The following is a 12,599-nucleotide window of genomic DNA, read 5'->3' as shown; positions in this document are numbered from 1 at the left end:
CTTATAAAGAAGCCCATATATGTCCGGCAATAGATATGTTGTTACCGTTACATAAAAATGCAATTCACCGATTTCCTATTCTAAAAAAAATAAATAAATTAAATAAAAATGACTAAATAACAATGACACAAATACAGGAATAATGCTGCTCTACATAACTTTTCGAGGTCTACTTTTAGTGATGATGTCCCATTATGATCTACATCCATAAAAGCATTGTTAACATTCTGTTCCATGGAAAATATGACTTAAATATTATATGGATTTGACAGAATTTATATTGCTATTTTTAACAAACAACTATTTCTATGTAACTGTAACATAATAAATATCTGAATGAAAAGCATGAAATTGGACAGTGATTTAGACAAGCCGTTTGTTGACAGTGTCTTTAGATCTACTGATCACCAGCCAAAGTTCTACTGGTAGATCCCGATCTATCTTTTGGGCAGCCCTGGGCTAGAGACTACTTGTGGCACTTTACATTGGCAATTTACTTGTCATAATGAAATGGCACCACTACCATGCACAACACAATGATGTAGTGACATAATTAATTGCTGGTGCCACAGCATATTTCAACCACTTGTGGTAGTTACCATTGCATCTGCATTGTAATCAATACTCAAGAAAAGTTAATGCTGAATGAATATGTACCCTGCAATTGATTTTGAAAGCTAAAGCAATAAGCCAACAGGTGATTTCAGCTATCTGGCTACTCACACAACCAGAGTTTTTGGTTTCTACTAAATACATCACAAAGCATAAAGTCACTGTAAGAAAGTAAGTCACAGAACCATAAACTGACCTAGTAGAACTTGTGTCTCTTGATTATAAGCACTACCATAAAACAAAAGCAGAATGTAACTGTTCACTAGTGAAGTATGACCAGTCACTCCTTTTCAAATGCTCTCGACAAAACAAAATCTCAGCTTTTGCCTTCTAACTAACAAATTGCCGATCAGTTGCTTCAAGTAACTACTCTGGTGCAATTTACGAGCTATGTTAGTAAATGAGCTATACTTTCTCAAAACATTTGCAAGTGTGTATATAAGCCATTTTAACTTTGCCACTAAAAATACAACATACACCAAAAAAGAGCTGTTTTCCTAGTTGTGTTTCTATACATAAAAATAGGTATTGTTTCTCACAGGGAACGTACTAGGTTCACTATCAGGAAAAAACACTAAAACATTAGCAGAGTATTAACGTTGATTACGTTTATGCTCTGCGTGCAAATAAACCTTTAATATATTATTTTCTGAAACTGCTTAAAATCCTCATGTCTTGCTTACAAGGCATGTTTATACTGTTCCCTTAAAAAGATGGCACTTAAACGTTTCGAGGAAATTTCTATAACTGTGCTAGTGTTATTTCCATGGAGCTCTTTCTTGCATTTGAACAGAGCTTCTCCTGGCTTTCACCCTGCCAGAACAGCTTGCTGATCGAACAGTCTCTCTGCCAAGGGCATTTTGTCTTTGTCTTGCACTGAATGGCAATGGGGAATATCCACCAGACTCTGAATCACTTTCAGGTAGTTTCCAGAAGTTTCCCAGCCCCCTGTGAGTTCCTAAGGGACTGTCCAAGGTTTCAGGCAGATGCACAGCTCGCAAAGGACCTTGTTTAGTGTTCTGTGTGGAACTTTGTTGGACTAGTCGTGGTGAAGGGCTCCAGAGAAGAGGATGAATTTTGACCGTATCTTCTTTTTTCACCCACGGCGCATCCCACGTGCATTCCTCCACGTTTCCACCAAACAAAGATTCATCACAATATGAAGGAGTGCGGCTCTTCACCCTTAACAGAATATTAGATAGATGTTAATCATAGAGGAATCCCAGCACACCAGTACTACAATAGTAACAATACCATATTTAATTCATCATATTCAAACAAACAAGTTTCTGGTCTGATTTCAACAGACGCAAGCTGTTTATCCTGAGCTGTATGAGTAACCTATAGTACTTCTCACATAGCTGCTGCTGTACTTCCAATGTTATCACATATTTGGTCAGAGCTGTGGCCTCCAAACAGAATGTCATTCTCCATGGCATTGCCTATAACATAATTATACAAGTATAGGGTCCATTATTTGGAAACCAGTTATCCAGAATTACAGAAAGCCTGTCTCCCATAATCCTTATTGGAAGCAAAACCACCCTATTGGGCTTATTTAACGTTTACATGATTTTGTAGTAGATTTAAGGTATGAAGAAGATCCAAATAACGGAAAGATCCATTATCTGAAGAAAAAAAAAAACAGGCTAAATAGTTACATAGTTAAATCGGGTTGAAAAAAGACAAAGCCCATCACTGTAAAAAACCACCTACATTGCTTCAAATGAAATTCTTTTCCTCTAGTCTGAAGGGGTGGCTTCTGGTGTGGTGATCCTCTTTATAGGTAAAAAGGTCCCTCTATTTCTCTATAATGTCCTTGTAAAGTGTAATCATGTCCCCTCGCAAGCACCTTTTTTCCCAGAGAAAAAAGGTCCCCAGCATTCTGGATAATAGGTCCCATACCTGTATACTGAAGTCTACAAACCAGGACACTTAAAGGTTAGAGGTCTGTATTTTCTGGAAGAATCGATCATTTTAATTTTCTGTGCAATAATAGTTAGCAAATGTTTAAAGGTACCTGTATTGAATCTTTTTCCTGGGAGTCCCAGGTGGAGTGCTTTTAGGTCTACAGCTCAAGGTGTTTTTGTTCTCTTTTATTTCTCTTGGGCTCCACAGATGGGGTGTCTGACAAGGTGGGGCAGAAGTCCACTGTTGAGTTTGATCCAGTCTTAGCCCAGAGCTACCAAACAGAGTCTCGTCAACATAGGAGTTTGTGGCTTTGAAACGGTAAGTGCTTCTGCTCTTGCGCTGTGGAAGTGCAGTGCGATGCCCAGTTATAGAGAGGTCCAGAGACATGTTGGCAGTACACGGATTATCAAGCATGTGCTGATAATTATTCAGATATCTCCTACATATAAAGTATAAATCAATTAATGCAAAATTCTATTCAAACATACTATACTTTACTGGAATGCATTGTTTTCATATACAGTACTGATAATGATCATCTATTGGAGTTAAGCTGGTCATAGATGCAAAGATGATTTTTTGATTGTGTGTGGATCGTCCCGACATTTTTCATACCATGGTGATCAGTTGTTTAGTCGATTGGATAGGTTAGATTTCTGTCAGCTAAAGATAATTTCTCTACATGTATTGCCTGACGATATCAATGGTTGACTAACTACCAATTGTCAGACATAACTTTCATATGATGGCTGTCACTGCCAGAACATCATCTGATTTGTTCTTTTACTACATTGTTTAATCTGAATGGTTAGTGGCAGGTTGGATGATTGCGACGTATGGTCGTTTGTTGGATTCAAGGCTTAAATCTGCACATCTATGGCTAGCTTTAATTAGTCTTTATATACTCAAGATATTTTACCTACCATTTTCCTTATATATAGAAGACAGGGGAATTGCATTTCATATGAGATTGAGGTTTGAGCACATTTAAGCACTTAAAGGGGTTGTTCACCTTTGAGTTAACATTTAGTATGATGTAGAGTGATATTCTGAGACAATTTGCAATTGGTTTTCTCTTTTTACTACTTGCTGCAATATCCTTTTCCATATCAATTTTAGCTTGCCTTACAGCTTCTTTGCATGATTTTATTGGCCTCCTTGTGCCTTATAAATGATTCAGCTATCCCAGCTAACTTGAAAGCCTTAAAAGCACGTCTTTTCCTACCCACCTCAACACCAACACTTCTATTGAACCAAAAAGGTTTTGCTTTGCAACGACGTTCCTTGCTTACAAGGGGAATATACTGACAAATATATTTATAAAGCAGCATTTTAAAGACTTCCCACTTTTGTTCTTTGTTTAACCCTGTGAAAAGCATTTCCCACTTAATATGTTGCAGAGATGCCCTTATACTGTCAAAGCTTGCGCGTCTGAAATTTAGTGTTTTAGTTACTCCCTTATAGAATTGCTTCTGCAACAGAATCTCAAAGGAGACCATGTTATGATCACTATTCCATAAATGCTAGAGATGAGTTCAGTATTATTAGTTATTACAAGGTCCAAAAGAGAGTTATTTCTAGTAGGTTCTTGAACGAGCTGGAATAAAAAGTTGTCATTCAGCATATTTACAAACCTACTAGCTTTTTCTGTCTTGGCAACCCCATTACCCCAGTCAATCACTGGATAATTGAAGTCACCCATAGCAACAACTTGACCCAGCTGTGAAGCCGCTTGTATCTGCAAGAGTAGCTGGGCTTCATACTCGACACTTATACAAGGTGGTTTATAGCATACACCAATGATAATTCTTTTTGTTACCTTTTGCCCAGTCAAAATCTCTACCCAGAGGGATTCTACATCCTCAGCAGTGCCAGCTATTGTTATTTCTTTAGTGCATGGCTTTAATTCAGGCTTTACATACAAACACACTCCCCCACTCTTTTTTATCCTTCTGTCCCTCCTAAAAAGGGTGTAACCATTTAAATTCACAGTCCAGTCACACGTTTCATCCCACCAGGTCTCAGTGATACCAATTATATCATAAATTTTAGAGCATGCAATTAATTCTAGGTTTCCCATTTTACCTGACAAACTCCGTGCATTTGCCAACATACAGCGGAGGTTACTACTTTTACTTATGAAATTTGCATTACTTAGTGGAGAATTATATGTTAAGTTAGTATTATTCTGTTTTCCTTGTAACAGAGGGACCTCCTTAGCTGGTAAACTATATGCCTCCCCCAAGACCCCTTACTAACCCTACTGCCCCATCTACCTTGCTTCCCCATAATTCTTTATCTCACCCGCCCCCTCAGTTAAGTCTAGATTTCTGTCACACAGGTGGTAGTTTTGTATACAAACACTTGAGTGGTCATATCTTACTGTATGCCCCCAGAAAACAGAAAATCAATACATACTTACCGAGATTTTCGTTTCCTGTACTGGAACATGGCAGTGGGCACTGTAGGGTTAATCCCTCCTGTCGCAGACGGAACAGGAACTTCCTAATGAATAAATTAACCTCCCTTCCCCCGCGCCGCCATCTTTTGATTTCTTGACTCCCCCAAAACGAGGGTTGGGAAGCTTTGCCCACTGCCATGTTCCAGTACAGGAAACGAAAATCTCGGTAAGTATGTATTGATTTTCTGTTTTCCTGTTACTTACACATGGCAGTGGGCACTGTAGGGACATACAGAAGCAGACAATACATGGGTGGGTTATGCCAAAGAAATTTTAATTATTTAGAGCACAGTTAAGAACTGCAGAGCCAAAATTAGAAAGACTCTTTGAGTAAACATCAAATTTGTAGTGTTTTATAAAGGTGTCCCACGAACTCCATACTGCTGCTTTGCAGATGTCTTCTGAAGTTACCTGGGCCCGGAGTGCCCAGGATGCAGCTGTACCTCTGGTTGAGTGTGCCTTCAGCTGAGAGGGTACTGTGTGGGACTGGTGTGAATATGCCATTCTGATGCATTCCTTTATCCAGTTAGACACCGTTTTTTTGGTAGGTTGATTACCTAGTCTTGTACCTTGAGTAATGATTAGCAACGAGTTAGTTTTCCTGATTTCCTTGGTTCTTCCAAGGTAGATTTTGAGGCATCTGACAATATCTAGAGAATGCCACTTCTCCTCTTCCAAGGAACTAGGGTTCTCAAAAAAGGTAGGTAGTATAATGTCTTGAGACATGTGAAACTTTGACACCACTTTTGGTGTAAATTCATCCAAAGTTCTTAATATCACTTTATCATTATAAAAAGTGATTTTGTCTGGTTCTGCTGATATAGCGTGAATTTCACTCACTCTTCTGGCAGATGTTATGGCAAGAAGAAACGCCAGCTTAATGTTAACCATTTTAAGAGGTACCTTGTCCAGAGGTTCAAAAGGAGTCTCTGTTAGGGCTTTCAGGACCAGACTTAAATCCCATGGGGGAACTTTGGTTTTAGATAAGGGTCTCGTTCTTTTTAGGGCTTGAACAAACCTTTTGATTAGTGGTCTGGAACTCCAGTTTATGCCTGAGAAATGCGAAATGGCCGTAATCTGGCCTTTGAGGGTCGAATTGCTCAATTTTAATTCCACTCCACTTTGTAAGAATTCCACTATTTGTAATTCGGAGTTCTGTGTGGGGAGTGTATTCCTGGTGGAACACCATTCTGAGAATTTTTCCCAGGTCTTGTAATATTTTTCAGTTGTAGAGTGTTTTTTGGCCGCTAGCAAGGTGGTGATTGAGCCTTCTGAAAGGCCTAGGGATCTCAGTTTCTCACTTTCAAACGCCAAGCCGTTAAAGCGAGTTTTTCTGGATAGGGATGGACCCGTGTCTGCTGAGTGAGGAGATCCTTTCTTCCTGGCAGTTTCCAGAAATTGCCTTTGGCCAGTCTGAGAAGTTGAGGGAACCACACTCGTCTTGGCCACCAGGGAGCAATCAGGATTACATTGGCTTGATCGTCCAGTATTTTCCTGATAACTTTCGGGATCAGTACTATTGGAGGGAATATGTACAACGGTCCCCAGTTCCAGGTTATTGATAAAGCATCCGTCAAGGTGGCCTCTGGATCTTGTTTCCAAGAGCAAAATGTTTGCATTTTCTTGTTGAACCTGGACGCCATCAAGTCCATCTTGAAAGGACCCCATTTCTTCCAAATTGTTCTGAAAACTTGGTTGTTTAGTTCCCATTCTCCTTCCATTGGGGGAGATCTGCTTAATTTGTCTGCAATCTCGTTGTTTTTCCCCGGGATATGGATTGCTTTCAGATATAGTAAATTCTTTTCTACCCATGTAAGTATGGTCATGGTCAGGGATAAGAGGCTCCAGCATTTTGTTCCTCCTTGTTTCATGAGGTATCTGACCGCTGTTGTATTGTCTGATTTGATCAGAACTGCCTTCGATGATATTAGAGGAGTGAAGGCTAAGAGGCTCAGGTGGATTGCTTTTAACTCCCGCCAGTTGGATGATTTCTGACTCTCTTCTTTGTTCCACCAACCTTGTACTTTGTGTTCCCCCAGGTGGGCTCCCCATCCTGTACTGCTGGCATCTGTGGTAATTGTGATCCCATAATCTACCAAGAGGGGCATGGGGACTGACAGGTTCTCTGCTTGCGTCCACCAAGTTAGACTCTTCAATGTTTCTTTCCCCAAATAGATGAGTTGATCCTGCTCTTGCTTCCTGTTCCATTGGGACAGGAAATCGAACTGGAGAATCCTGGAGTGTAGCTGTGACCATTTGACACAGTCTATTGTGGAGATCATTTTCCCCAGTAACTTCTGGCAAATTATTGTTGTTGTAATAGGGTGGCGAATGAGTTGGTGTGTTTGTGAGATTAAGTCCTTCATTCTCACCTCTGGAAGGCTCAAGAGCATCTTTTTGGTATCCAAAATCGTGCCCAAATATTCCAGTCTCTGACTGGGGATGAGTATGGACTTTTCCTCGTTTATTTTCCAACCTAACTGTTCCAGGTAGCTTTGTACTATTATTAGATGAGTCTTCAAAGTTGCCACCGTCTGTGCTTTGAGAAGGATGTCGTCTAAATAGGCATAAATTTGGATTCCCTTGAGCCTCAGGTTTTCTAGTACTGGGGCTAGGATTTTTGTGAAAATCCTTGGAGCGGTTGCCAGCCCGAAAGGCATTGCTGCATACTGATAATGTTCTCCAAGAATTTTGAACCTTAGGAATCTTCTGTGAGCTTTCCAAATGGGTATATGTAAATAGGCGTCCCTTAGATCCAGCTTGACCATCCAATCTCCTTTGGATAGGGCTGCAGTGATTGATCTTAGGGTTTCCATTCTGAATGTAGGAATCTTCAGGTTTTTGTTGAGGTTTTTTAAGTTCAAAATAACTCTGTATTCGCCATTTACCTTTCTTCGTAGGAAAAGATGGGAGTAAATTCCCTTGAATCTTTGATCTGGGTGGACTTTTGAGATCACTTTGTTCCGCCATAAGTCTCTTATTATGAGTCGGAGATGTTTTGTGGCTTCTTTTGTTCTTGGTCTGTCTGATGAGATGAAAGAGTTGTGGGGTTTCCTTACAAATTCCATTTGATATCCTTTTGATACGACCTCCACCGCCCATTTGTCTCTTATGTTTTGAGCCCAAACTGTCTTGAAACTGTTCAATCTTCCTCCTAGATAAGACAGCTGGACTCTCGCACCTTCATGCTTTTTTGTCTGTTTTGGGCTCTCTTTTGTAACCCTGTGATTGGAAATTTTGGCTTCTGGATTTCCATTGCTTAGGGTTGTACTTTCCTGGTCTATATTGCCTTGCATCTCGAAAGGAGTTACGCTGATTTTTGTAGTTGAACCTTTTATCTCTTCTTTCTTGAGGTAGGAATGCAGATTTTCCAGCTGAGGCTTTAGAGATGATTTGATCCAAACTGGTTCCAAACAATAAGTCTCCCTTAAACGGTAAAGAGCACAAGTTGTGCTTTGATTGGGAATCTGCGTTCCAATGCCTCAGCCAGAGGGATCTTCTTGCCGCCACCGCGAGACCCATTGATCTGGCTGCCAATTTGACATTACTGAGTGAGGCTTCCGCAGAATAATCATTGCCTATTTTGATATCATGGAGCATTTCCAGAAGTTTGGATCTTTCTGTCCCTGTCTTGATGGCATTTTCCAGCTCATTTATCCAGATTTTATTAGCTCTGGTTGTTGTAGTATTAGCTACCTCAGCCTTACAAATAGCCCCCGTCAAGAGGTATAATTTCTTTAAGGTGGCGTCTTGCCTTCGTTCCATTGTGTCTTTGAGGGATACTCCCTCATCTACTGGTAATGTGGTTCTTCTGGCCACTCTGGTAATGGATGCGTCTACTTTGGGTATGTTATCCCATGTTTTCGCATCTTCCTCCGAGAAAGGAAACATTTTCTTAAATTTTTTGGAAAAGGTAATTTTCTTATCAGGTGTTTCCCACTCCGTTTCCATTGTTTTCTTAATAACCTCGTGCAGAGGAAATAAATGGTTTTTCTTCGCTGATGATTTAAACATTTTGTCACCTTTATTAGTTATAGATTCATCTCTTAGGTCTAGTGTCTTTCTAATTGCTTTGATTAGGGGCTCCACCATCTCTGGTGATATGTCTGATTCCTCTTCTGAGTCTGACTCCGAAATTTCACCTTCAGATACTGGGGAGATCGTTTCTCTAGGTCTGATACTTATGCTTTCATTTGTGCTATGTTGTTCTGCATTAAGTTACTTAAGACTTTGTCCGTGACTTGTGAAACCATATTGGACATGGAATTGTTAAATGAATCTTTCATCCACTCCATTAGGTCTGAGAACTGTTTGGAGTTGACCCCCGCAGCCTCTTCCAGGCACTTTTTGCATAATCTTTTGTCTGGCAATGCTGCATGTCCACATGAGGAGCATTCATTTCTACTGGATTTCCTCCTTTGATCTTCCCTGATTGGAGAACTTCTGTAGAAAGGATAGTTTTATTAAAAATCTAGCACATCTCTTTAGTATTTGTGATTTTTTTAAACAAACCAAATACACTCACCCCCTTGAGCCTGAATATGAGCGTCTACAACTCATCACACCAGTCCCCTGTTGAAACAATAATTGTACTGGTGCTTAACCTTATCCTGTCCGTCATGAGGCTAATGCGTAAGTATAAGGGTGTCTACTTACAGTTAGTACACCTAATATCACTTGTGGCACAATCCAACTGTTTGGCAGCTTCACAATATCCTGGAGGGGGAGATAGAGACGCAGTATTTCTATTACACATACAGCAGCGTCTAATCCTTTTGGCGCGTTTGCTTTTGAATTTTTCGCGCCTGCGCATTACCTTTCTGCAGGTTGCGGTCATTCAGCGGTTTATTGCGCATGCGCCGATAACCGGCATTGCGACTTACTACACTGATCGGCAACGGATGGCCAAGGACTCGCCAGTCCCCCCAGAAACGCACACAAGCACAAAGGCTCGGTCCTGGAGCTTCAGCGCAGGAGATGTTTACCACGCTGGCACTTGTTGGGGGAGTGCAGGAAGAAAAAAGATGGCGGCGCGGGGGAAGGGAGGTTAATTTATTCATTAGGAAGTTCCTGTTCCGTCTGCGACAGGAGGGATTAACCCTACAGTGCCCACTGCCATGTGTAAGTAACAGGAAACAAGTGATAGAGCGCTAATAGGTGCAAAGGCTGCACAGAAGGAGACAACCATGTTCTTATTGCTTGACAGTGGTAAATTTGACAATAGGTAATAAAGTTAAAGGACATTATAGAATGGCTACTTCTAAGTACATTTTCAACTGGCCTTCATTTTTTTTTTTTTTTTCTTCTGACTCTTTTCAGCTTTTAAATGCGGGTCACTGAGCCCATCTAAAAAAAAACAAATGTTCTGTAAGGCTACAAATGTATTGCTACTTTTTCATCATTCAGCATTCTATCCAGGCCCTGTCCTATTTATATTCCTGTCTCTTATTCACATCAATGCATGGTTGCTAGGGTAATTTAGACACTAGCAACCAAATTTCTGAAATTGCAAACTCAAAAATGAAAAACAACTGCAAATTGTCACAGAATATCACTCTCTCTACATCATACTAATGGTTAATCTAAAGAACAACCACTTTAATTGTACAAATAATTGGATTATGTGTAGAATTAAATCCTCTAAAAATTACTTTTGAAGCCTGTCTGTGCTTGTGTGACTGCAGGGCTGTGATTGGCTGCCCCCCCCCCCCTCCTACTGTGCTTCTGGCAGGGACCCCTCATTTAAAACAGGGACCAGAGAACATCTATATGGAGCTCCAAAAAAAGGGGCTATTTTTAAAGAAAATATGAATTTTTAGCACCATGTAAAAGCAACACCATATATTACTTATAATTGCCTACAAAATTTGTTTTTTTCTTTATTTATCCTATATGTCTCCTTTAACTGTTCTAAATTGATACATTTAGTTGATACATTTCTTGTATTTGTCCCTGCTGAGCAGAATTCCCTGAGTTTCATTAAATGCAGCTGTTAGAATTGATACAATAGTTGCTAATATTCCACAGATGCTGCTGAGAAATGTATCAACTCAATGTATCCAATTGCAGTATTCCAAAAGGAAAAAATATGAGCAGGGCTAATCTCCACAAGACATAATGTTACACCAGTGAACTGGGTGTGGGCTTTTGAGAATTCAGTAGAAAATTAATATATTTAATCCTTAATTTTAGAAATGCAACTTTATGAGTTGTATTACAGTTTATACCATGTATATCATATTAGGCAGATGCAATTGCTAAACGTGCAAACACTCACCTTGAGCAGAAGAGCTGTGTGTGTGTATATAGGACTAGAAGCAAGCGGAGACACCTGTATGACACGCTAAACCGCTCCCATGGTAATAATATACATTACAATTACAGCTCGGACTCACCCAAACCTCAGAGCAGGGAGAGCGGTTGCTCGTGTATCACATTTCTATGTTTAAGCTCCTCTACAATATCTATGTGGCAGCAGAGAGCTGAAAACAAAATTGTGAAAGCCACAAACCCACCCTGCCCACAGACTGGAAATGGTACATTCCAGGAAGTTGCACTCTATCGCTTCCGGGTGTGTCTGAGACACATGGGGGGTGGACTTAGTATTCTGGTACTTTTAGGCGATCGCTAATGGTCTAGGGTTGGATTGAGCAGTTTTGGTAACGATACTTTGGAGTGCGGATATGGCACAGAAAAAACGTAAGCTACAAAGGTCTTGGAAATGCCAAGAAAGCGACGACAGTGACACAGGGGGATTTCGTGTCAAATCTGGTACAAAAAAGGACGATGGAGTAGTAAGTGCGAACTGGCAATTGCATCTTGGATTTTGTCGGTATTATATGTCACTAGGGGAACAATCTGTCTCTCTTGCTGTTTCTTGAAACTTTTCTCCGGAAATAAAGATGGTATCATGAAATAATGTGAGTGTATCACTATCAATCGACTGATGGGATGACACTTGTGCACGAGCCATGTGCTACATAAGGATTCTACCTACTGCACAATTGTTATATTTGTCCCACAGTCATTATTCCATTTCATTAAAAATGCCACTGATAGCTTTCCATTAATTTCCACAATTTCCCTTGTTTGTTATAGTTCTACAGGAGCAGTGACCAGCTCCATGTTGTAGCTCCCACCCCTCCCAGCTATAGTCAGGTGATCCCACTGGTGTCTAATAAAAGGGCAGCCAAGTTTGGGAGTTTTACTTTGAAAGCAGCTAGTAAGTTGCAGGTAAAACTTAGTCCCTTTGTAAAATGTATAATGAAGCAATTGAATTCTTAATGAATCAGATGAAAATTAAGCGTAGGACTGGCCAGATATGGGATGACTTTGACGTAGTTGGCCAGCTTAAATATATTGCAATATATGGACAAACAATCCCTGTGTTGTTTAAAGGGTAAGCATTTTTTAGTAGCAGTATGCACAAAATGTCGCTGTCTTAAATATATTGATAATAATGGGTTGAGTGCAGAGGACCTCTTGTAGTTGACTATATATATATATATATATATATATATATATATATATATATATATATATATATATATATATATATATAGAGATAAGACATATGAAATGTACTGTGTTTGTGTGTGTGCCTTAAAGGGATCCT

General features: G+C 39.9%; 1 protein-coding gene across 2 annotated transcripts; it reads right to left on the bottom strand.

Annotated features, from left to right (window-relative positions):
- Positions 1 to 325: 325 nt before the first annotated feature.
- rita1.S (RBPJ interacting and tubulin associated 1 S homeolog) lies at positions 326 to 11,792 on the bottom strand. 2 transcript variants are annotated; one of them, XM_018244004.2, is made up of 3 exons: positions 11,262 to 11,792; positions 2,633 to 2,962; positions 326 to 1,794 (listed from the first exon to the last, which is right to left on the bottom strand). In XM_018244004.2, exons 2-3 carry the CDS (start codon positions 2,935 to 2,937, stop codon positions 1,371 to 1,373), a joined length of 729 nt encoding a protein of 242 aa, XP_018099493.1. In that variant the 5' UTR covers positions 2,938 to 2,962; positions 11,262 to 11,792; the 3' UTR covers positions 326 to 1,370. The 2 variants fall into 2 exon arrangements, with proteins under 2 accessions (XP_018099493.1, XP_018099494.1); XM_018244005.2 differs by having other exon boundaries at positions 11,380 to 11,792.
- Positions 11,793 to 12,599: the final 807 nt, after the last annotated feature.

Source organism: Xenopus laevis, chromosome 1S, assembly GCF_017654675.1.
Source record: "Xenopus laevis strain J_2021 chromosome 1S, Xenopus_laevis_v10.1, whole genome shotgun sequence".
Taxonomy (NCBI): Eukaryota; Metazoa; Chordata; class Amphibia; order Anura; family Pipidae; genus Xenopus; species Xenopus laevis.
Note: the sequence above shows the minus strand (reverse complement) of the source record. Positions and strands in the feature narration are given on the sequence as shown.